Consider the following 26,763-nt stretch of genomic DNA (forward strand, 5'->3'; position numbering starts at 1 on the left):
TCACACATGTCTCCTGTATATACATCTCACATCATACATGTCTCCTGTATATACATCACACATCATACATGTCTCCTCTATATACATCATACATGTCTCCTGTACATACATCACACATCATACATGTCTCCTCTATATACATCACACATCATACATGTCTCCTCTATATACATCACACATGTCTCCTGTATATACATCACACATCATACATGTCTCCTGTATATACATCACACATGTCTCCTGTACATACATCACACATCATACATGTCTCCTGTATATACATCACACATGTCTCCTTTACATACATCACACATCATACATGTCTCCTCTATATACATCACACACCATGCAACAGCCTTATAAGAACTCCATTTTCCTGCTAACACTTCCTGCCTGTCATCACGTGACTGATCATATGGTGATGACGTCACGGCAGGTCCTGCACGCTCACTGGTCGTCCTGTGTTAGGTGGGGTTGCACTTGGGGTGGCAGCTGTGGAGCGGGCTGGTCTGCATTGTACATACAGCTCTGAGCTGTGCGCACATGTAGTTGTGTACTGTGTGTAGTGACGTAGTGTCCGAGAGGTATACTAATATATACTGCACTGTACATAGTGTCCTCTGCCGGCACCCAGTATAGCACAATGCTGAACGTCCCCTCTCCTTCATTCCCGGTCCCCAATTCCCAGCAAAGAGTGTCCGCAGGAGGGAGGAGCAAGGTATGACTGGGGGGCGGGCATTCCTCCTGTACACTGTCAGTGGGTACTTCTCCCTGTGTTCTCATTACGTCTCCTGTATGCTCCTATGTCTGCCCTGTATACCACCTATGCTGCTATGTCTGCCCTGTGTACCGCTATATGGTCTGCCCTTTATACTGCCTGTGCTGCTATGTCTGCCCTGTATACCAGCTGTGCTCCTATGTCTGCCCTGTATACCACCTATGCTGCTATGTCTGCCCTGTGTACCGCTATATGGTCTGCCCTTTATACTGCCTGTGCTGCTATGTCTGCCCTGTATACCACCTATGCTGCTATGTCTGCCCCTGTATACCAGCTGTGCTGCTATGTCTGCCCCTGTATACCAGCTGTGCTGCTATGTCTGCCCCTGTATACCAGCTGTGCTGCTATGTCTGCCCCTGTATACCAGCTGTGCTGCTATGTCTGCCCCTGTATACCAGCTGTGCTGCTATGTCTGCCCTGTATACCAGCTGTGCTGCTATGTCTGCCCTGTATACCACCTATGCTGCTATGTCTGCCCCTGTATACCAGCTGTGCTGCTATGTCTGCCCTGTATACCAGCTGTGCTGCTATGTCTGCCCTGTATACCAGCTGTGCTGCTATGTCTGCCCCTGTATACCAGCTGTGCTGCTATGTCTGCCCCTGTATACCAGCTGTGCTGCTATGTCTGCCCTGTATACCAGCTGTGCTGCTATGTCTGCCCTGTATACCACCTATGCTGCTATGTCTGCCCCTGTATACCAGCTGTGCTGCTATGTCTGCCCTGTATACCAGCTGTGCTGCTATGTCTGCTCCTGTATACCAGCTGTGCTGCTATGTCTGCTCCTGTATACCAGCTGTACTGCTATGTCTGCCCCTGTATACCAGCTGTGCTGCTATGTCTGCCCCTGTATACCAGCTGTGCTGCTATGTCTGCCCCTGTATACCAGCTGTGCTGCTATGTCTGCCCCTGTATACCAGCTGTGCTGCTATGTCTGCCCCTGTATACCAGCTGTGCTGCTATGTCTGCCCCTGTATACCAGCTGTGCTGCTATGTCTGCCCCTGTATACCAGCTGTGCTGCTATGTCTGCCCCTGTATACCAGCTGTGCTGCTATGTCTGCCCCTGTATACCAGCTGTGCTGCTATGTCTGCCCCTGTATACCAGCTGTGCTGCTATGTCTGCCCCTGTGTACCAGCTGTGCTGCTATGTCTGCCCCTGTGTACCAGCTGTGCTGCTATGTCTGCCCCTGTGTACCAGCTGTGCTGCTATGTCTGCCCCTGTGTACCAGCTGTGCTGCTATGTCTGCCCCTGTGTACCAGCTGTGCTGCTATGTCTGCCCCTGTGTACCAGCTGTGCTGCTATGTCTGCCCCTGTGTACCAGCTGTGCTGCTATGTCTGCCCCTGTGTACCAGCTGTGCTGCTATGTCTGCCCCTGTGTACCAGCTGTGCTGCTATGTCTGCCCCTGTGTACCAGCTGTGCTGCTATGTCTGCCCCTGTGTACCAGCTGTGCTGCTATGTCTGCCCCTGTGTACCAGCTGTGCTGCTATGTCTGCCCCTGTGTACCAGCTGTGCTGCTATGTCTGCCCCTGTGTACCAGCTGTGCTGCTATGTCTGCCCCTGTGTACCAGCTGTGCTGCTATGTCTGCCCCTGTGTACCAGCTGTGCTGCTATGTCTGCCCCTGTGTACCGCCTGTGCTGCTATGTCTGCCCCTGTGTACCGCCTGTGCTGCTATGTCTGCCCCTGTGTACCGCCTGTGCTGCTATGTCTGCCCCTGTGTACCGCCTGTGCTGCTATGTCTGCCCCTGTGTACCAGCTGTGCCGCTATGTCTGCCCCTGTGTACCAGCTGTGCCGCTATGTCTGCCCCTGTGTACCAGCTGTGCCGCTATGTCTGCCCCTGTGCACCGCCTGTGCCGCTACCTGGCCTGCCCTGTGCACCGCCTGTGCCGCTACCTGGCCTGCCCTGTGCACCGCCTGTGCCGCTACCTGGCCTGCCCTGTGCACCGCCTGTGCCGCTACCTGGCCTGCCCTGTGCACCGCCTGTGCCGCTACCTGGCCTGCCCTGTGCACCGCCTGTGCCGCTACCTGGCCTGCCCTGTGCACCGCCTGTGCCGCTACCTGGCCTGCCCTGTGCACCGCCTGTGCCGCTACCTGGCCTGCCCTGTGCACCGCCTGTGCCGCTACCTGGCCTGCCCTGTGCACCGCCTGTGCCGCTACCTGGCCTGCCCTGTGCACCGCCTGTGCCGCTACCTGGGCTGCCGGTGTGCTCTGTCTATGTCGCGCTATGTTCTTCCCTACGTGTTCTCCCCGTACTGCTATATGCTCTGCGCTGTGTTTTTACATTACTGCCGTTTTGTTCTCTTAAACCCCTTAACGGGAACTTGACCATGGCCATCATGTATTAGACATTGGCTGTATTATCTCAGCGAGGTATGTTTGACTCTGAAATGCTGCAAGGTTTCAGAGAAAAACTGTTCAATAGCTGCCGGGGACCGAGCTGCACGGGAGACTATTTGGAAAGGCAGGTCCCCAGCGACTTTTTATATGGGAAGAGAACTGTCACTCCTGGACAGCAGGTGGGGAGAAGTCTATTACACTATGTTTTTCTCTGAAACACTGCAGCGTTTCGGAGTGACTCGTACCTGTCTAGAATCATGCAGCCAGTGCATTGGGTGGCAGGTATCCGCTGTGAGGCTCCCTTTATCAACCAGACAATTTTTCCCTGTTGCTTCCCTGCATTTCAGTAGCGGTAACTTGTATTTCCTTTTTCACTGATGTTGTAAGACACTTTGTTTTATGCAGGACAAATTGTATTATTTTTAGTGCTGTTTTGGTTACAGATACATTACCGCATAATATATGCAATGCATATATATTTAGTATATTTACCTTCTTTTGTGGGTGGGCAGGGAGTGGGGTAATATTTTTTTACTGGTTATGTTTTACAACAAATTACACATTGCATATGAATTCTCCAGGTTATTGTGGCCATGTGGATGTGTAATATGTCCATTTTTGTATGTAATAAAATCAGATTTTTTTTGCCTTTTTTTTTTTTTTTAGATTATTTAAACATTATTTAATAAGACGGGAATCTGTCATTAGGATCAACTCTCCTAAGCCATCTGTAGGGGCATGTAGGTCAAAGAAAGCTGTATAAAATGATACCTTGATATCTTCAATCCAATATTTTATTTAAGAAAAATCCACATTTTTTTTATATGTAAATGACCTGTTCAGGACTACGGGGCCTTCTGCGTCATCCACATAGCAGGGCGAAATCTTGCGCAATCAGAGCGGGAGATGGGATAGACTCTTCAGCAAGGATGCCTTATTGGTCTGGACCGGCAGGATTTGCATAGAGCGAGGCAGAATGTCAAAAGGTTTTGGGGGCTATACAGGGGGAGTCAGGGCGTTATATATCCCTTTATGGAATGCAGCACGTGCGCTGATTAAGGTTCTAGTCTTAGTTCAGACATGAAAAAACTGGTGACAGGTTCCCTGTATGAAGTCATAAATGATCTCTGGAAAACATAGTTTTCTTTTATTGTTCATTTTTTCCATTACAACTGAGGCATCGATGAGGGAAATGCAGTGACATAGATCACTGACAGAGCTGATCTGGACTTATTAGCGCTTCTATGCCAGGCAGACATCCAGCGACACAGGATCACCATCTGCATTGTCAATGATTGCTCTCATTGAGTGCTATGTAGCTGGCAAAAGAAAAGGCAGAAGCGGTAAAAAATACTTCTGTCTCCTCAGCATTCTCGGCTGTGTTTGACAGCTGTAGACCTGAGCTGCCCCTGCTAGATTGCAGGAGATTTAGGCTTTATTTAGTCCTCTGTTTTTCATGTACAGTTGTGGGGGCAAAGTTAACAATTTAAAGGGAACCTTTTACTAGGTTTGTCCCGTATGAGATACGGCCACCACCTTTCATCCCACATATACAGCATTCTATAATGCTGTGGTGTATATATGCCCCCAATCCAGCCTGCAACAAAAGAAAAACACCTTTTATTATACTCGCCTGCGGGAAGGTCGAGTCTGATGGGTGTCGCTGTCCTTGGTCCAGCGCCTCCCTTCTTTCGATGCCGTCCTCCTTTTTACTTCGTGTGGATGACACGTCCCTACTAGGGTCAGAGTGAGATCTATTTGCAAAACAGGTTACACTTGGACAGCATATGCACCAATGTATGTGAATGGGTTTTACATGCAGACTGAGTGTCTGCCTGAAAAAAATGCAGCATGCATGAGGTTCATCCATTTTTAATATGAGACTCTGCCTTTGAATTCATATTTTTAAAAATATTAATTCTATACTTAGGAAACTGAATCAGGCCTTTTATTCTTTATATGCTAGTTTGCTAGCCTCGTCACAGTTTTTTAGCCAATAAATCTCATTCATTGCCACTGCCATATTTCTGGAATGACACAGTTTGCAATTGTAGAGCAGTGTTTGGAGCTAAATAAGTCCAAAACATAATGGGAGTCTGTCACCCCCATAATGCAAATTAAGCTACTTACACTATTTAGGGGACTAAGCCCCTAAAAAGTCATAACTGCAGCGTAGATTTCAGTATTAGGCTATGTTCACACGTTGCGTTTTTTTGCTGCGTGTTTTTTTTTTTTTTTAATGCAAATGTTAAGCTGCGTTTTTCAGTCCCAGCAAAAGCTATGAGATTTCAGAAATGTCATGCACACACATTGTTTTTTTCGATTTGGAAAACTGCTGCATTTTTGCAAACTGCATGTCACTTCTTGCAGCATTTTTTCACCCCTAGAAAGCAATAAGTACTGTATATACTCGAGTATAAGCCAAGGCACCTAATTTTACCACAAAAAACTGGGAAAACTTATTGACTCGAGTATAAGCCTAGGGTGAGAAATGCAGCAGCTACTGGTAAGTATTGCCCCCTCATCCCAATCCTGGTATGCATGGTCCTGTCTTCCCCAATCCTGGCGTGCGTGGCACCGCTCCTCCCCAATCCTGGCGTGCGTGGCGCCGCTCCTCCCCAATCCTGGCGTGCGTGGCGCCGCTCCTCCCCAATCCTGGCGTGCGTGGCGCCGCTCCTCCCCAATCCTGGCGTGCGTGGCCCACCATCACTGCACACATTTAAAAAAATAAACACTTCTACTCACCTTCCCTCTACTCCAGCGCTGATACTGTTCTGCCAGCAACTGATCTCAGCATCTGAGCAGCGCATGATGTCACTGCCATGTGCCCTCAGACGCCGAGGTGAGCTGCGGGGATATTCACTCCTCTCCACACCAGGACTTTGGGAGTGGAGAGGAGTGAATATCCCTGTTCTTTAATAGCGTGCGCACAGTGTCGGCAGCGCCGCAGCGGGAGGGCTCAGCGATCTGACTCGCCCCCTGGGCTGTGGGGCACTCTGATCCGGGCAATAGGGAAACGATGGAGTAGTAGTGGCAACCCGGTTCCGTGGCTTAGGGTGGTCAGACCAATGGTAGTCTGCTATGCACTGTTGATAATGTCCGACTACGCCACCCGTGGATTTAGGTCAGTGCCGCTGCCAGGCAGACCGCTAGGGCTGATGATGTATGCAGCTAGGGTAGTGTGACTCCCCACGGGAAGAGTGCGGCCCCAGGACAGTGTAATGGAAGATGGGGGTGATGGTGTAGGGCGTCCCAGTACCGTTAGTGCTGGAGGAGCAAGGAGCACACAGACAACAGGTTGCAGTCCAGGGTCTTTACTAGAACAGGTGAACTGACCCACAAACAGTCCCGGCTAGGAGGGGACCTGGATGTCTGAGAGCAAATGGGAAGTTGGCCCTGGTCAGGGTGAGGGTATAGGCCTACCGTGCTCTCTGCACTCCTTCTGGCTATTTCCTCCTTATAGGGTAACAGCCCACGTTCCCGAGCTCACCGTGTCCTCTCGCCCTTATGGTTTGCAACATGGGTCCCTTTCTACTCTCGGCCTGGTACGGCTTTGCTGGTCCCTTCTGCTGTGGCTAAGCCTCTGGGATTCTTAGGCCAAGGAACATACAGTCCCCTGCGGACTGGTTATCTGCTGCAGGACGTGGAATTCTCACAGCCTCAGACACCAAAGTCTGGTAAATTTGGTTCTTTGTCTGCCAGGACAGGCCTACTTCACCTCTTGTCCCTGGCTTGTGGCTCTCCTACTGCCACACGTCCTCTTAGGCTGCAACACAACTGTTTCTCTCTGCTCTGGGACACCTCTCAGTCCTGAGACAGGTCGTCCAGTTCTCCCTAACCCTGCCCCCAGTTCCAGCTTTTATAGGGGCAGCCTGCTCCCCCTACTGGCCTGAGACAGGAGGTATTGCATGCTAATGTTCCCCTGACTAGAGAACCTCCCCCTTGCTCTCAGACACAGCTTTATTATATTTGTGGCATCCAGGCCAGGGTGACACAGATCCTCCGTGCCCGCTACTAAAGAGAATGCATATTCACCCTTCTCTACGCCATGGGCGTGGAGAACAGTGAATAATCATTCCCTTTAGTAGCGGGCACAGAGGATTACTGAACCACAGCGGGAGCTGCAGCTGCTGCTGACACTGTGCGCATGCTATTAAAGAAATGAATATTTACTCCTCTCCACTCCCATGGGCGTGGAGAAAGGTGAATATTCATTTTCCTTTAGCAGGGTACACGTGGTAGCTGCAGCAGCCAGCGTGTATCCCGCTCCTCCACCGCAACCCCCAAAATTATCCACCACCAGAATGTATATACCCGAGTATAAGCCGAGGTGGGGCTGTTTCAGCCTAAAAAATGTGCTGAAAAAGTCGGCTTATACTCGAGAATATACAGTAAGTGGAAAATGCAGATGTCAGGTTTTGGTGCCAAAACCATAAGGAAGTTGCATCATCTTTTTTTTTGGGGGGGGGGGCACTAAACTTTATCAGCATGCACAAGAGACAATAAAAACGCAGCAAAAACTGAGCAAAACCTGCTTTTTTAAAGCTGCTTCTTTACTGCCAAGAGAGCAGGTTTTGCAGGAAAAAAACGCAGCAAAAACACAAAGTGTAAACATAGCCTTATAGTGGCTGATAAGGGTTTTATTTCATCTGCAAATGAGAGTGCTTGGGTGAACCTTTGGCATGGCCAAGGGCTGAGTGCATTGTTGCAAACCCTCAATTTGCATTCTGAGCACTTTATCTTCTCATGATTGACAATGCTTGTTTGCCCAGAGCTACCTGAACTCAATCCGCAGCCCTGCTTATGCACACTGACACTGCAGGGCACCTAGCGGGACACGCACACTGTGGATGTGGGAGCAGTCTCATCCCTGACTCCTGTCTGCGGCTGCCTTGTTGAGCGGCTACAGAGAGAAGGAGAGGCTGGAGAAGATCTGCGGTGCTTGGATACTCCAGTGTTAAGTGAACACGCACAGGGCCTCGGATTGCGTTCTGGCAGCACTGGCTTTGGGGATAAGGGAGAAGTGCCAGGAATGCAAATTAAAGGGGTATAACGGTGCACAGAGTCGCCAGGGCTACACCAAAGCACCTTAGTTTGCTTAATAGATAAAATTATTTTTCTAAGCCACTGAAATCTACGTTGCAGGTATAATTTTATAGGGATTATTTTAACTGTATTAGTAATTCAATTTGCATTTTAGGGGTGACATACTCCTTTTAAACTTTTTCTCTTTTGCAATTTATAAAAAAAAAGTATAAAAGTTTGCATGTGTAAATCCTATGTAGCGCAGGAAATTTCTAAAATAATTATGTATCTTCAACATTGTAAATAAATAAACACAAAAACCTATAGGTATGTAGAATGGGGATAATGAAACTAAATTAATGATCATAGTTCCCTTAAATTTCCTGTAATTTACATGTCATTGGACAGTGAAATTGATACATTAATCTGACAAATGGCAAAAATTATTTTTTTAAACCTTCTAGAATCATGTAAATGAGTATTCTTATTGTAGTAAGTGATGGTGTGTTACTAGGATATGCCATCACTTGATGGTATCTGAGGTTCTGACCTCTGGGACCTTCAGGCTATGTGTCCACGTAGCGAATTTCAAGCGGATATGCTGCCCAATTTCCGCAGCGTAAACACTTGTTAAATGCTATGTTATCCGCCCCCATGGTCCCCAAGGGGATTCCGCAGGTTCAATGCCCATGCTGCGGATTTGTTTTTGCTGCGGGGAAAAATCCGCAGCATGTTCATTAATTTTGCGTTTCCGCAAGCAGAATTGTCTTTGCAGTGCAATAAAAACCGCAAGGCAATTCCGCATGTGGAAATCGCGCGATAAACGCGTGCGGAATTCCGCATGTGTTTATCCGGGAGAGGACATGCGGAAATGAAGCAGAAATTTTCTGATTCATTTCTGCATGTCCTTTCCCGGATAAACGCATGTGGAATTCCGCACGCGTTTATCGTGCGTTTTTCGTGCTTTTTCCACATGCGGAATTGCCTTGTGGTTTTATTGCACTGCAAAGGCAATTCCTCTTGCGGAAACGCAAAATTAATGAACATGCTGCGGATTCTTCCCCGCAGCAAAAACGCTGCGGAAAAATCTGCAGCATGGGCATTGAACCTGTGGAATCCCCTTGGGGACCATGGGGGGCGGATTACATAGCATTTAACAAGCGTTTACGCTGCGGAAATTCCGCAACATATCCGCTTGAAATTTGCTACGTGGGCACATACCCTTAAAATGGTTTAAAAAAAAAGCTGCAGATTTTTGCTCTAAAGTCTAGAAGAGGCAAAAATACTAAAAACAAATCGAGCATTTATGCCCCCTCCCTGGGTTCAGCGCTGCCTCTCACCACTGCTCCAGTCTTTGTTAATCAGCTGCAGTGGTGTCGTCACATTGAGGCCATGTTCACACGTTTTCAAGATGAACATATGTCGTGAGTTTCCAAAACATGGTAAAAACATGGAGATTTTACTGAGTTTTTGGAAGAAAAAAAACGCTTCGGGAACGCATCATGTGAACATGAACTAACAGTCCTAGAGCCAATCACTTCACTCAATGGCTGTGCCGTCTACATCGGCAGGGCTGCTGTGCTCAGTCATTGGCTTTTTTTGAGAGGGGTAGGGTTCAATAAGCTTTGAAAGGGGAAAACCCATTTTACCAATGATGTGTGCACAGTCATCCCAGGAGAAAAGCATGCTGTGCAGTATCGGAGATGTACTTCTGGGGTATTTCCCAAAGTCATCGCAAACACTGTGAATAGACCACAAGGTTGTATTCCCATGTGACTGCTATGTTGCTGGATTTGCTGACGGCAAATTTGCTATGTTTTATAGTAGCAGCAAAGTGGGTGAGATTGTACCAAATCTTATCCAGTGCGTAAAACTCTTGTGTGAAAACTGACCTGTTCTGTGGATCATCCTCAGCATGTTAATTTATGGAATGCATAAGGGTTCATGTACTCAGACATGGCAGACGATCGGTACATTTTACTGATCGGCGGTTGATAGAATGAACAGGCGGACCAAAATAAATGATCCTCCCTGAGCTATCAATACTAGATCACTCCGTGCCCATAGGCTGCCATGGTTGTCGGCAGTGCGAGACCTGATTACACAGGACAATGCACAGCCAAGAATGATGATCTCTCAGCTGCATAAAAGATCATTTTACCTGATGAATCAGCGTTTTGCTCGTTCAACAGGTTATAATTATTGGCAGCCTGTTTACTGCCAATAAGAATGCATGAAACGTGCATTCTTAACAACGCTTGTTCACAATTGTCTTGCAGTGTAAATGCTCCTTTAGACGAAACCTGCAGCAAGTCGACATGACAATATGCCACACATCCGCATGTAATGCATGCAAATTTGTTTTGCAGGAGAAAACCTACCCTTACATTTTTGAATTTATATAATTTTTTTTTTTTTATAAGAAGGTACATGGAGTTTTCAACATTACCATAAATAACCTGGTATTTCTTATTTGGCAGCTGGGTAAGCGTTCTTCATTCTAGCTGTAATATTTGGTGCTCCTTGCTCTTTGCTCTTTCTTAATTTGTCCTTTGTGTTGCCTCAGATCTTGTAACGTCCTCTTTCTGTATTGTAATGTGTGGTGATTGCTCAACAGCCGGATTTACTGTATTACTGTTTTCACACATTTTTGCTGGTAGTTTGGTTTGTTTATAAGCGAGAACACATAGAATAACTTAGGAAAACTGCCCTACATGGATGTGAAATGCATGTAAACAAGTGGTACGTCTTCTGTTTTTCCTCTGTGGAGTGCAGTTTAGGTACCTTGATGTGGAGCTCCACATTGTCATCATCAACATACATTTATTCAGAGGAATAACTTCCAGTGACTCTGTCACTAGAAAAACCATGCGCACCTAAGGTCACCAGTGTATTCATCAACCCCAAACGTATACAGCCAATTTTCTGTCCACACAGTTGTATGTTTTTTTGTGAGATGAGTTGTAGTTTTGAAAGACCTCATTGACTTTACCTTACAGTGGAAAAATGGTAAGAAATTCAAAGGGAGGTGAAATGAGGAAAAGGAACTCCGTTGCACCATTGTTTTTTGGGTTTCGGTAAAAATTTTCTGCCAACATGATTCTCCACATCACTAAGGCTATGTGCACACGTTCAGGATTTGATTGCAGAAATTTCTGCAGCATTTCTGCATCTCTTGGCAGGAAAAACGGTGTTGAAAAAAACGTACGTTTTGCCGCGATTTTGATGCATTTTTTAATGCGTTTTTGTACATCAATGAATACTTTTTGGAGCTAAGTAAAGTTATTTGAATAAAGAAACGTGGGACATTGCTTTAACCTTTGGATTACAGTCAGACCTGGGGTGAGTATATTGGTTAATTTAAATGTTTAATGAATGTGTCTGTTGTATTTCAAATAGTGTTTACTGTGTGTGTGTGTGTGTGTTTATTTAACTCTTTAATTAGGTTTGGTAATGAAAGGGTCTGATTGACACCTTTCCATCACCACACAAAAGGGCTAGGTGTCAGCTAATCCCATATACCCAATCTCATAAGCATTCCCATTCATGTCATTTCCGGGGCAGTTGAGAGCTGCTATTTTTAGCCTAGTATATGGCCATTAAGGCAAACATGTTCCCTGGCTATTAATAACAGCTCACAGCTGTTTCGTTAGCCTCTACGTCCCCATGATCAGCAAACAGCAGAGCTTTGGACGCAGCATATTTTTGCTGCGTCTAAAACGTTGTGTTCTAATGCAGCACTTTTGTTGTCAGTACACGCGGATCCACCGCATATAATGACACTTCAGTTGGTCAAAATCTGCAGCGGAGACTAGGGTGTCCGCTACAGAAATCGACATGCTGCGGGTGAGTTTGGGTACGTGGTCATGATCAGGAGCCCGCTGCAGGTTTAAAGTTGTGTGTTTATGCAGAGTCAAATCCGCAGCGGCCAGATGTTACAGCATAGTGGATGGTATTTCTAGAAATCCCATGTCCACTATGTGTGCATCTGAGGCTGTGGATCACCCACGGACACTGACAAACAGCTCGTCTTTCAGGACCGCAGAATGTCAAATTCTCTTGCGGAGTCGCTAGTGTCCGCAACAGAAATTTGACCAGCAAAAATATGCTGCGTCCAAAACGCTGCTACGTCCAAATCGTGGGCATATAGCCTAAAATTTAAAAAAAAAATTGTATGGGCTCCCTTGTCATTTTCATAACCAGGTGAGGGAAAGCTGACTGCTGGGAGCTGATATTAGTAGCCCGAGAAGGGGCCATTAGCCAAAAATGTTCCCTGGCTATTAATAACAGCCCACAGCTGTTTGTTTAGCCTTTACTGGCTAGAATACAGGGGGATCCCAGAAAAAAATTGCCATGGGGTCCCCCTATAAAATCTAACCAGAAAAGGCTAAACAGACAGCTGCGGGCTGATATTAATAACCAGGGAAGGGGCCATGGATCCTGGCCCCCTGAGTGGCTAATAATATCACCCCTCAGCAGTCCCAGAAATGGCGCATGCGTAAGATGAGCCAAATCTGGCGCTTAGCCTCCACTCTTCCCACTGCCGTGCAGCGGTGGCAAGTGGTGTAATGGGGTTGGGGTTCATGTCAGCCTTGTATTGGCGGCTGACATGAAGCCCAGGTTGGTAATGGAGAGGCGTCTATAAGACGCCCCCATTACTAACCCCGTAGTAAAGGTATACGACACTTTTTCAATAAAGACACGGCCAGAATAAAGTATTTTATTGAAATAAAATGACACATCGGTTTAAATGATTTTTTTTATTATTCTGCCATTCCCCGAAGCCCTCGATCTGTAAAAAAAACAAAACAAACAACCATATCCCTCATCTGTCCGTTGTCATGACATAATCCAGATTGTCCCTCGGTGATCCGGGTCACTTCTACAGTAGGGACATTAGCAATCACTGATGTGACTGCTGTAGAAGACAGCACTGTAATTACTCCTGTTGCTCTGTTGCATGCTGAGATCACATGAGGGCATCAGCTGAAGGCCAGCTGATCTGCCCCGGTGACCTCATACTGCATCAGTGCTATGTGGGAACATTTGTGAGAAGTACTGCCAGGAGCGAGCGGGTGATCACGACATCGGGAGGACACTGGGGTACGCCGGACAGGTGAGAATTGGTGTCTTATTTTAATAGAGCGTTTTACTTCTGTTATCAGCGTATTTGACCCATTGACTAATCAAATGCGCAGCAAACAACCGCAGAAAATCCGCAAATATACACTGCTCAAAAAAATAAAGGGAACACTTAATCAACAGAATATAACTCCAAGTAAATGAAACTTCTGTGAAATCAAACTGTCCACTTAGGAAGCAACACTGATTGACAATCAATTTCACATGCTGTTGTGCAAATGCAATAGATGGAAATTATTGGCAATTATCAAGACACCCTCAATAAAGGAGTGGTTCTGCAGGTGGGGACCACAGACCACATCTGAGTACCAATGCTTTCTGGCTGATGATTTGGTCACTTTTGAATGTTGGTTGTGCTTTCACACTCGTGGTAGCATGAGACGGACCCTACAACCTACAGAAGTTGCTCAGGTAGTGCAGCTTATCCAGGATGGCACATCAATGCGAGCTGTGGCAAGAAGGTTTGCTGTGTCTGTCAGCGTAGTGTCCAGAGGCTGGAGGCACTACCAGGAGACAGGCCAGTAGACCAGGAGACGTGGAGGGGGGCCGTAGGAGGGCAATAACCCAGAAGCAGGACCGCTACCTCCGCCTTTGTGCAAGGAGGAACAGGAGCACTGCCAGAGCCCTGCAAAATGACCTCCAGCAGGCCACAAATGTGCATGTGTCTGCACAAACGGTTAGAAACCGACTCCATGAGGGTGGTATGAGGGCCCGACGTCCTCAGATGGGGGTTGTGCTCACAGCCCAACACCATGCAGGACGCTTGGCATTTGCCACAGAACACCAGGATTGGCAAAGTCGCCACTGGCGCCCAGTGCTCTTCACAGATGAAAGCAGGTTTACACTGAGCACATGTGACAGAGTCTGGAGATGCCGTGGAGAGCGATCTGCTGCTTGCAACATCCTTCAGCATGACCGGTTTGGCAGTGGGTCAGTAATGGTGTGGGGTGACATTTTTTTGGGGGGCCGCACAGCCCTCCATGTGTTCGCCAGAGGTAGCCTGACTGCCATAAGGTACCAAGATGAGATCCTCAGACCCCTTGTGAGACCATATGCTGGTGCGGTTGGCCCTGGGTTCCTCCTAATGCAGGACAATGCCAGACCTCATGTGGCTGGAGTGTGTCAGCAGTTCCTGCAAGATGAAGGCATTGAAGCTATGGACTGGCCCGCCCATTCCCCAATCCTGAATCCGATTGAGCACATCTGGGACATTATGTCTCGCTCCATCCACCAACGTCACGTTGCACCAACGACTGTCCAGGAGTTGGCGGATGCTTTAGTACAGGTCTGGGAGGAGATCCCACAGGAGACCATCTGCAACCTCATCAAGAGCATGCGCAGGCGTTGTAGGGAGGTCATACAGGCACGTGGAGGCCACACACAATACTGAGCCTCATTTTGACTTGTTTTAAGGATATTACATCAAAGTTGGATCAGCCTGTAGTGTGTTTTTCCACTTTAATTTTGGGGGTGACTCCAAATCTAGGCCTCCATTGGTTAATAAATTTGATTTCCATTGATTTTTGTGTGATTTTGTTGTCAGCACATTCAACTTTGTACAGAACAAAGTTTTCAATGAGAATATTTCATTCATTCAGATCTAGGATGTGTTATTTGAGTGTTCCCTTTATTTTTTTGAGCAGTGTATGTATGTGTGTATACATACATACATGCATGCATGCATACATACATACATACATACATACATACATTAGCTATTGAACCCGTTGTACCCCCGGGTGGCGAGCATTTTTATTGGTATATGGTCCCCCTTCCTGTTATGTGCTGTTCCCATCCTGCGCCCCCATCCTGGTATTTGTGGCCCCCCATTCTGGTATTTGTGCTACCCAATAGTGTTCCCCTATCCTATCCTGGTATGAATGGCACCACTCATCCCTATCCTGGTATGCATGGTACCCCTCATCCCCAATTCTGGTATGTATGGTACCCTCATCCCTATCCTGGTATGCATGGCACCCCTCATCCCTATCCTGGTATGCATGGCACCCTTCAACCTAATCCTATTATGCATGGCACCCCTCATCCCCAATCCTGGTATGTATGGCACCCCTCATCCCTATCCTGGTATGCATGGCACCCCTCATCCATATCCTAGTATGCATGGTACCCCCTCATCCGTATCCTGGTATGTATGGTACCCCCTCATCCGTATCCTGGTATGTATGGTACCCCTCATCCGTATCCTGGTATGTATGGTACCCCCTCATCCCTATCCTGGTATGTATGGTACCCCCTCATCCCTATTCTGATATGTATGGCACCCCCTCATCCCTATCCTGGTAGGCATGGTACCCCTCATACCTATCACGCTGCACACACGCACAAAAAAAATAAACACTTATACTCGCCATTCTTCCCTGTGCTCCAGCCCTGCGTCCCGGTCTGCCGGAGGCTGAGGGAGGAGTGTGGCGCCGGAGTACACGCGTGCCCATACCGCACTGTCCGGCGCCATTTTGCTGAAGACACACTGCAAATGGCTTCGGACAGAGGGACGCATCTATGATTATATTATATACTAGCTATTGAACCCTTTCTACGCCCGGGTAGCATTTTTATTGGTATATGGTCTCCCATGCTGGTATGTGCTGCCCCCCTCCTGGTATTTGTGCTGCCCCCATCCTGTCTCCACCATCCTATCCTGGTATGCATGGTACCCCTCACCCCCAATCCTGGTATGCATGGCACCCCTCATCCCCTAATCCTGGTATGCGTGGCACCCCTCACCCCCAATCCCGGTATGCATGATGCCCCGCATTCCTATCCTGGTATGCATGGTACCCCTCACCCCCCCTCCTGGTATGCATGGTCCCCTCACCTCCCCAATCCTGGTATGCATGGTCCCCCTGACCCTCCAATCCTGGTATGCATGGTACCCCTCATCCTGGTATGCATGGTCCCCTCACCCCCCCCCAATCCTGGTATGCGTGGTACCCCTCACCCCCCCAACCCTGTTATGCATGGTCCCCTCACCCCCCAACCCTGTTATGCATGGTCCCCTCACCCCCCAACCCTGTTATGCATGGTCCCCTCACCCCCCAACCCTGGTATGCATGGTCCCCTCACCCCCCAATCCCGGTATGCATGGCACCCCTCATCCTTATCCTGGTATGCATGGTACCTCTCATCCTGGTATGCATGGTGCCCCGCATTCCTATCCTGGTATGCATGGCACCCCTCACCCCCCAATCCTGGTATGCATGGTCCCCCTCACCCCCCAATCCTGGTATGCATGGTACCCCTCATCCTGGTATGCATGGTACCCCTCACCCCCCAATCCTGGTATGCGTGGTACCCCCCAATCCTGGTATGTGTGGTACCCCTCGCCCCCCAATCCTGGTATGCGTGGTCCCCCTCGCCCCCCAATCCTGGTATGCCTGGTCTCCTCACCCCCCAATCCTGGTATGCATGGTCCCCTCACCCTCCAATCCTGGTATGTGTGGCCCCCTGATCACTTTCACGCTGTACACACATACAAAAAAATAAACACTTAGACTGTGTGCCCACAATGAGTTTTTTAAGCGTTTATGCAGCGGCATAAACGCTGCAGAAACGCTTAAAAACCGCATGTTAGAAGGCCTGCCATGGTCCCCAATGATAATCCGCATGTGCTGTGCACATGCTGCGGAAATTTCCGCTGCGGATTATCATTGCGGAAAAGAACGCAGCACTACCAATTATTTTGCGGAAGCGCTGCATTTTCGCCGCCATTGACTTGTATTGGAACGCATGGATCACGCATCACTGCATATGTAGATGCGCATTCTATGCGTTTCCATGCGTGATTGGTTAGTAGGTGTTTTAAATTTCGCGTCACATGGTTTCACCCCAAGCTCAGTGATCAAGGGCAGCAATGCCAAAACCGTGTCTGAACCTTCTTGTACATACCGCCCTGTACTTTTAATTTAATTATAAAACATGAAATAAAGGATTGAAGATTTTATCCATTTTTGCTGCTTTATTTTTTACTTTGTCCCTATCCATAAAATGGAACATAACCAATCCTGAATCTGAAACCACATACTATAGCTTCCAGTAATAGCAATAGTTCTTTCTTGAATTGCTTTTTATAATGAAATAGGTTTCCTATGCGCATGGTAAGCAAATTTTCTATTGTTTGCTGTTTTAATGCTGTTGATGGCAGCAGATTTTGCATCATCAGGTTTAGTCTTGATATTGATTTAAATCAAATCTAAAACTACTCTTTCCCAGATCCCATTGAAACCTGGAAGGAGTCTTATGGACTGGATCAAACTTAAGAGTAGCGGCAAAGATTTAACAGGCTTAAAGGGGCGCCTAATAGAAGTGACGGAAGAGGAACTTGCAAAACACAATAAGAAGACAGACTGCTGGACATGTATTAGGGGTAAGTTACTGTCATTTTGAGCTACAGTATTTGGATGGGGATTACTGTCTAGAAAAAGTGAACGGTGAGGTGTGTATACCTCGGTTTGGGTGGGTCTTCGTATCTTTAGAACATACTCTTTTGTATTGGGCACCAGTTCAGTACCCTAAGAAAGTTAGGCTAATCCATTTATGTTTTTTAAATGGCACTCAAATGGGCAGAAACAAAGTTGAATGAGTGTTAAGGAGGTTTTCTCAATTGTTTTCTTCAGAAGCGCACATCTTCTCTGCCTCCCAGCTTTCTGCTCCTCTTGAAGATTGACCTCAGGCAGGAGCAAGGTCTGACCCTGAACAGAACTGCGCTCTCTCTCAGACTGATGGCAGACCCAGCTTTGCTTCTGCAACATGGGAGAAGCACAAGGGGACTGAGACTGGTCAGATCGAGCAAACTGCTCAGCTTCAGAGTAGGCTGTAAAGCCTAGAGCCTGCTCTTGCTGCACACTCCTTGCCTAGGCTCCTGGCCAGGCTGGCACTGCAGGGTGATCTGTAACCTAGGCAACAAATTCTACACTATAAAATTAAAAATTGTTCTATTCTTTAGAACACAAAGAATTTAGTAAGGGTTAAATTGCAAAGTTGCTTGTTTTTACTAGCACTTTGTAATTTTACCTTATTTATGAGCTTGAGACAACCCCTTAATGGTCTGCATTGTCTTGCATTGAACCTACAAAGACTGCTTAAAATGCTAAGGTGCTTATATCTACATGCTGAAATTCTTTTGTCCTGAGATGTCATTAAACAGCAAAAATAATACCAATAATATAGGCATGATATTGCTGCTCAAACTTGTCACACAAAGAAATTACGCAACCAAAATCCTTTTTTTTTTAAAGGCAAATAAAACTTTTTTAATAACAACATAGATACACAAGTAATTACCCAATGACATGCAACAAACAATAATAAATGGCTAAAATGGAATCTGGCCTCCCACTGACTGTTCCACTCCCACAGAGTTATTGTGTAAGACAATGAATGATCAGTGCCTGTACTTTACCCCACATGGTTATAGTGAACCACACAGTAAAAGTGCTCCCATTTACCCCACAAAGAAATAATGCCACGTCTTATACCCAACACAGTGATAGAAAAAGGTGGCCCCCGAACAGTAATAGCCCCAGGTCTGGATTGGCCATCTGCCCCACCGGGCATATTCCCACTGCGCAGCAGCACTCACCTACATTGTGGGCCGCTGGCCCTTGTTCTATGGCCGCTGACCTTTTAATTTTTCTTCATAGCAACAGTGTGCGAGCGTGCACACACACAGTGTTCAGTACACTGCAGTGGCGTACACCCTGCCAGACTAAGTGCCAGGCAGCGTTAGGAGGACGTACTTGGGTAGCAGAGTTACCACCCTCTGCGCTCCAGCTCTGTTACTTGAAGCCTCTCCTACAGGTAGGGCTGCATGCAGCACTGTTCCATCTCCAAGATATGGGTGAGTTGACAAGATGGAGCCAAGTAATGTATAGACAGCGGCCTCAGCGTATCCTATGTGATATATAGACAGCGGCCTCGGCGTATCCTATGTGATATATAGACAGCGGCCTCGGCGTATCCTATGTGATATATAGACGGCGGCCTCGGCGTATCCTATGTGATATATAGACGGCGGCCTCGGCGTATCCTATGTGATATATAGACAGCGGCCTCGGGATACGCCAGGGCCGCTGTCTATATATCACATGGGATACGCCAGGGCCGCTGTCTATATATCACATAGGATACGCCAGGGCCGCTGTCTATATATCACATGGGATACTCCAGGGCCGCTGTCTATATATCACATGGGATACGCCTGGGCCGCTGTCTATATATCACATAGCGGCCTCGGGGTATCCTATGTGATGTAAACAGCAGAATTAATTATATAGTGTGGACCTGGGTATATAGCATATAGTAAAGAGCTGTGTCTATATGCAGTGTAGCTATGTGTAATATGGTGCTGTATGTATAGCATATAGTGTGAACTCTACACTCTATACAAAGGCACATCTCTACACTATATTGTATATACACAGCCACATCTCTACACTATATAGTATACACACAGCTCCATACTGTGTTCTATAACACAGTATATAGTGTGGAGCTCTGTATATGGTGTGGATTCCCAACTACAAATTATATACACAGGCACAGCGCAACACTAAATAACTATATACACAGCTCCACAGTACATACTACAATATAGTCCACATATTGGTGTAGTCCACACATAGTATATATTGTGGAGCTGTGTATGCTGGATGTAATTCTCCGTATGTATTCCTATTATGTGTGTGCTTTTCAAGCCATATAGCCGTATGAGGGCATGTTTTTTTGCGAGACGAGTTGTACTTTCGAAAAACATCATTCATTCTGCCCGATAGTGTACTGTAAAACTGGAACAAAATTCCAAGTGCGATGAAATTGCAAAAAAAAAAATGCAATTCCAGAATATTTTTTTATTTAACACATTCACTGTATGGTAAAACTGACCTGGCAATATGATTCTCCAGGTCAGTACAAGTACGTAGATGTCAAACATGTAGTTTTTTTTTTTAAATGGTGAAAAAAAATTCTGAAATTTCTCAAACAAAATGTCACTTTGGTCGCTATTTTCCGAGACCCATAACGTCCTTATTTTTCAGGATCTGGGGCCGTGAGAGGGCTTATTTTTTTGCACCCTTATGTGGTAGGACGACTCGCTCGGCCACTTCCGGAAGTAGACTCAGGAACCCGAGTTTTCTTTGCAGGCTTTATTAACAGCATAAAGCTCTGCACCCCAGCAAAATAAATACAGCCTTACTTGGCTAAACCACAAAACAAAAGATAAACTGTAGCAGAGTCCATATATGTGTGTGCGGATCGCACACACAGGTTATGTCCAGCCTTCAGCTCCCTCCTGAGCTATGGCTGTCCAGTCTGGAGACCTTGCTTCTCCAAACCCAACACAGAGAAAAAAAAACAGGGCTGAACATTTAAACGATCCTCAGCCACACCCTGAGGTGGAGGTATGGGGAATGATGTCTCTCCCATCACTGTCATTCCCCTAAAACCACGCCCTTTAAGCGAGTTAACCCACCAGCATATAACATGCTGCCAGAAAGTTCATTGGTTTCAGTTCACACAGGCTAGCAACCTGTTTGACACATACCTCCCCTCCTATATCATACCAGTGACTCTGTCACACTTGGCTGATGTTTTTACTGATATAATTTTGGGGTAGATACGATGTTTTGAATTTATTGCATTTTGTTATGGCGACCAAAAAAATGTAATTCTGCCGTTTTTATTTTTTTTTTCGTTGCGCCATTAAATGATCGGATTAATTTATTTTATATTTTGATAGATCGGACATGTCTGAATGCGGCGATACCAAATCTGTGTATTTTTAAAAAAAAAAATTTTAATTAGGCAAAAGGGGGATGATTTGCTTTTTTTTTTTTATATTATTGAAAACTGTTTACTGTATTTAATAGCCCCCTTAGCAGACTTGTAGCTGTGATTGTGCAGTAATCACGTTCTCCTTTCACAGGAGAATCGTGATGATGACCGTCAAGGGGGACTTCAGCAGAACTCCGGCTGTCATGACAACCCATCGGTGCCCTGCAATCACACGCCTGGCTCGCTGATGGGTGGGATCAATGACTTGCTTCCTGTCTGCGTGGGTTAAATGCCGCTGTTAGTGACTGACAGCGGCATTTAACTGGTTAGCAGCCGCGGGTGGATCACCATGTCTGTTAGTCACTTAATGGATGAATAAATCAGCCATCAAGTATGGGTGGAGGGGGGGGGTGAGCCTTAGAGATGAGCGAGCATGCTCGTTACTTGAGATTCACGATCATGCTTGAGTGTTTTCTGAGTATCTTCAGCGGTGCTCGGTGTTATGTTTTCGCCACTTAGTGCTCATGATTTGCGACTGTTTGACACCTTTAATCCAATTACGACGAGGTCAGTAATAGTACGTAGCTGCGCCCTGGGCCTTATGGACCAGCTACGTACTAGCACTCGTGCTTTGATCGCGCCCGCACACAAGCGGTGCGGGGCGATCGCCGCTGGGTGTCAGCTGATTGTCACAGCTTACACCCGGTGCTATGTGCCAGAAGCGGTCAAGCACCACTGCTGGCACATTAATCCCTGAAATGCTGTGATCGAAGTCAATCGCAGCATTCCGGGAGGTAAGCGCCGATACTTACCTCCTCTCCGGTGTCCCGCACAGTCTGTGCCGGGTTCCGGATGTTGTCATGGTGACCCGATGTCGTCATGACGACATCTGGGTCACCAGGAGGCAAGAAGTTACTTTGGCCATGCGCAGTGCGCGACCAAAGTAACTTCTGCATGCAGCGCTGACTGGCTGTATATAGCATAGAGATGCTGCTGCTGCATCTCTATGCTATAGAAGCGATCAGGCTGCAAAAAGGGAAAGTCCCATAGTGGGACATGGTGCACAAGTAAAAAAAAAAGTATCAGAAAGTGAAAAAAAAAAAAAAAAATCCCTCAAAAATAAAAATATACTGTATTTATACCCATAAATAAAACTTATTATGAAAAAAAAAATAAACCAATAAAAGTACACATATTTAGCATCCCTGCACCTGGAACGACCTGACCTATAAAACTGTCCCACTAGTTAACCCCTTTAGTGAACACTGTAAAAAAATAAAAAACGATGCTGTATCATCATACCGCCAAACAAAAAATGGAATATAACGCGACCAAAAAGACGAATGTAAATAAAAATGGTACCGCTGAAAACATCATCTTGTCCCTCAAAAAACAAGCCGCCATACAGCTCCATCAGCCGAAAAATGAAAGTTATAGCTCTCAGAATAAAGCGATATAAAAAAATTATTGCATGGTAAGTAAGAAACCCAAATCAATTAAATGTAATGAGTGAGAAATCTCTCACATGGAAGGGTGAGATGATGGCTGCCTAAGAGGGAAGCATCTATCTGCTCTCCTGATCTCCCTGACCCTCCATCCTGAGATAATCCTGCCAACCTGACTGTAATATCTCACTGGAACTGAGGAATCAGTAGAGCTTCACTTCAGGAATGCCCTGCAGCAGTTTTGGAGTGGTACTTACTCACAGATCAGTGTTTTTGTGCTGAGGTCTACCCTGCTCCTGACCCTGGCTGCTGAGCTGTGAGGATTCTGTTCAGTCAATTGTGGAGCAGCTGCTCCTGCCACCTGGTGAGTGAGTCGTGGAGAAGAGTGGTGAGGGTGAAGTCCAGGGTGCTTTGGTGAATTGACATCAGGTATCCTCAGGAAAAGCTGAGTGAAGTGACTCCATTAATGCCTCTCCTGTGGAGCCCAGTGTAAAGAAGGACCCGGTGCTTCTCCTAATCCATATTAAACAGTGGTCCAACAGTACAGGGACCACTTCCTTCTTCAGAAGTGTTCTTGACCTGCGTGCAGCTGCAGATAGTACAGGTTTGAACAGGGGAAAAGGACTCCCTGTCTGTCCTGAGTTTATTGACGTTCTCAGAAGCCATTTTCTCTGTGCTGGATTTTCTGGATTCTTGTGCAACTCTACCACTTGCTAGTGTTTAAAGGGGTACTCAGAGGAGATAAAAATATTTCATACTGTCCCTGCACTCATACACTAAAAACATGCCCAGTGCAGTTCTATGATCTTTTTAACCCTTGTAATTCCATGTGACAGGAGCTTCTCCTCTTCAGCTTCCATCTCCGAAATGACCACATCACTCACAAGCTGGAAGCACTGCAGCACTGTCTCGGCCAAGCGGCAACAGGCTGTGATGAAGCTAATATGCTTAGGTGACAAACCGCACAATGCTGAAGAGTTGTGGACAGCTCTGAAAAAGCAGGCAGATCTGTGGCTCACACTGCTGAACCTACAGCCAGGCATGGTCGTGTGTGACAATGGCCGGAACCTGATGGCGGCTCTGAGGCGAGGCGAGCTCACACACGTACCATGCCTGGCCCATGTGCTTAACCTCGTGGTTCAGCGGTTTCTCAAATCCATCAATGCCGGATCTGCTTGTTAAAGTATGCCGTCTGTGTGCCCTTGCCGTGTTTCAGCAGCGTTTGCAGCTTCCGGCTCACAGACTGGTGTGTGATGTCCCCACGCGTTGGAACTCTACACTGCAGATGTTGGGAAGGATTTCTGAGCAGAAGAGGGCAGTTGTTGAGTACCAGCATCAACAAGGCCGTCGGTATTCAGTTCATACTCCACACATAAGACCTCAGGAGTGGACATGGATGTCAGACATATGTACCATCCACCAAAACTTTGAGGACTCCACCAAGATGGTGAGCGGCGATGACGGCATAATGAGCATCACCATCCCGCTTCTCTGTCTTCTGAAATGCTCTCTGCTCACAATCAAAGAGGATTCATTGCAGGCGGTGCACGATGAGATGGAGCAAGGAACCATACAGGGTGATTACACACAGCCTAGCCTCATCTCATCCCAACGTGGATTGGGTGACAATGAGGAAGAGGAGGAGGAGGAAGAACAGGAGCTAGTTTCATGCACTATAGACTGTACTACCTGCACGACTGTCATACTGTCTGTTCAGCGTGGATGGCCTGAGGACAGAGAGGAGGAGGGGAGCATGGTCAGTTTTCCTCTTGGTGAGGACACGGAAATCTTGCCTGTTAAACTCAGCCATACTTGCCAGACTGTTATGTTACGCTGCCTTTCCCATGACCCTCGCGTTCTCAAAATTTTGGGTGACAGTCATTACTGGTTGGTGACACTTCTAGACCCACGCTACAAGGAGAACTTTCTATCTCTTATTCCTGAGGCAAACAGGTCTACAAAAATGGGGCAGTACCAGAAGGCCCTTGGTGCGGAACTATTAAAAAAAAGTTCCTACCTGAAAATGCTAGCGGCAGAGGTCACAGTTCGTTCGACAACAAAGGAGTACAGGCGAGAGAGACACCACCCCAATCCAGCAGAGGCCGGGGAACATTGTCAAAGTTCTGGGAAAATTTTCTCAGACGCTCCGATTGCTCTAACAAGTAGTGCAAAGTGTAACATACCTGGTGGCGTTCTTGCATAGTGCTCCTTCCCCCACTATGCAAGATCGCAAACTTGATCACCAGTCCAGTCTGCTAGCCTGGCTTCCTTCCATGCTGTCTGCTTGCCTCTGTTCTGGCTGCTTAAGGGCGGCGCCCGATCTCCTCCTGCTTCTTGTAGCTGCTGTGGGCACACCCCTAATGCGTCCTCAGCCTATTGCTGTCCGTCACTGGATATTTAAACCAGCTTCACCTGGAAGCTGGTGCCTGAGCATCGTGTTCATTCAGTGTGCTCTTTCACTCTGAATGTGCCAGGTCCTATTCTGTGTTTTCTTGCCTGCCTGTCTGCCTTCCTGGAGGCTGTATTTCCAGGCCTGTCTGAACATGCTCCTAGCCTGTTCGTCCCGCCCTCTGGGGGCCGCATACCCAGACTCGCTCCTGTATCTCGCTGCAGTAACAGTTCGTGTCTGAACTGTCTCCTTACCTGCTTCCTGTTTTTCTCTGTCCGTACCTTCCCTTTCTCCTGCATTGTCTGAACCAGCACTTGGCTTTACCTTGGCTCGTTCCTGTATTTGTTGCAGTAACAGTTCCTGTCTGAACTGTCACCTAACCTGTTTCCTGTTTTTCTCTATGTCCGTACCTTCCCTTTTTCTGCAGAGTCTGAACCTGCTCCTAACTCCTACTCGTTGTCGCTGTACTTCCATTTGTGAGTTTAGAGTCCACTCGCTACTTCATTGCAAGTATCTTGTGTGTATCTGGTTCTGCCGTTCCCTTCCAGTCTGTTCCGTGTGAACAGAGCCCTGTCCCCTCTGCTCTGCCTTGCTCGCCGCTCCGGCGGTTTCCGCTCTGCTCTGCCTTGTTCACCGCTCCTGCGGTTTCCGCTCTGCTCTGCCTTGTTCACCGCTCCTGCGGTTTCCGCTCTGCTCTGCCTTGTTCACCGCTCCTGCGGTTTCCGCTCTGCTCTGCCTTTGCTCACCGCTCCGGCGGTCTCGCCCCGCTTTGCTTTTGCTCACTGTCTCGGCGGTCTCGCCCCGCTTTGCTCTTGCTCACCGCTCCAGGCGGTCTCGTCCCGCTCTGCTCTTGCTCACCGCTCCAGGCGGTCTCGTCCCGCTCTGCTCTTGCTCACCGCTCCAGGCGGTCTCGTCCCGCTCTGCTCTTGCTCACCGCTCCAGGCGGTCTCGTCCCGCTCTGCTCTTGCTCACCGCTCCAGGCGGCCTCGCTCTGCTCTGTTTGTCTACCGCATCCCCGGTTCTGTTCCTGAGTCCCAATCTGTATTGGACCTTATCCCGTCTGTGCTCCAACCTGCTTGTGCCTCCCTGTCTGCACTCTAGCCGTGCTTGCCTGCATACCCGCCTGCCTGCATATCAGTCGTGCCTGCCTGTGCCCCCAGTCGGTGTGCCAGCCGAGCCTGCCTGTTCCTGTATTTCCCGGTGTGGGTCAACATCCGTGTCCGGGGTCTGACCTGGAGTAGCACCTGGTCCCTCTGCTCGGTTCCTCCCTGGTGCACTTGCGTCGTATGCCATCGTGCGACCTTGGTCGGATCGGGCAGATACTTAGTTACGCCCCTCCAGGCACTCTCCGGTTCATGGTCCAGTGGGATCACTAAACACGCACACGCCAGTCAGTCCGGGCGTGTGCATAACAGTATGCTCAGGCCATGGTTCCCGTTGAGCCCCACGGCCCTTCGCTCTCTGAGACATTTTGAATCCGTGTCCAGCGAATACGTGCATTAACCCCTTCCTGACCTGTGTCACAGCGTCTGTGACATGGAAATCAGTTCGTTCCCGACCCGTGTCACAGCGTCTGTGACATGGAGGGATCGCGCCCCTGCAGCGCGTACGAGCGGCGTCACTCAGGTGTCACAGTTGCTACTGCAACTAGACAACCTGTAGTTGACCCCACAGGGGGTGGATTAACCCCCCCGTGCCTAAAACCCCTCCGATTGGCAGTTTCACTTTCACTTTAGTGAAACTGCCAATCGGAATGAATGAATGAAATATTTCACCAATGGAAATTGGTGAAATATTTACTTTCTGGGCATGGCTTGATGCATATAGCATCAGCCATTGGCTGGGGGGGAGTGTCACTT

General features: G+C 47.6%; 1 protein-coding gene across 3 annotated transcripts in view; it reads left to right on the forward strand.

Annotated features, from left to right (window-relative positions):
• The first annotated feature begins 413 nt into the window (after positions 1-413).
• The window catches only part of CYB5R4 (cytochrome b5 reductase 4), a 544,645-nt gene continuing 518,295 nt past the window's right edge, over positions 414-26,763 (forward strand). For all 3 annotated transcript variants that reach the window (XM_073675649.1, XM_073675652.1, XM_073675651.1), the window contains exons 1-2: positions 414-718; positions 17,513-17,666. In XM_073675649.1, the coding sequence (XP_073531750.1) occupies positions 644-718; positions 17,513-17,666 (229 nt within the window). In that variant the 5' untranslated portion in view covers positions 414-643. The remainder of the gene's footprint in view (positions 719-17,512; positions 17,667-26,763) is intronic.

This window comes from Phyllobates terribilis, unplaced genomic scaffold (assembly GCF_046119375.1).
Source record: "Phyllobates terribilis strain yellow unplaced genomic scaffold, ASM4611937v1 Scaffold_3__8_contigs__length_932513732, whole genome shotgun sequence".
NCBI classification, from domain to species: domain Eukaryota; kingdom Metazoa; phylum Chordata; class Amphibia; order Anura; family Dendrobatidae; genus Phyllobates; species Phyllobates terribilis.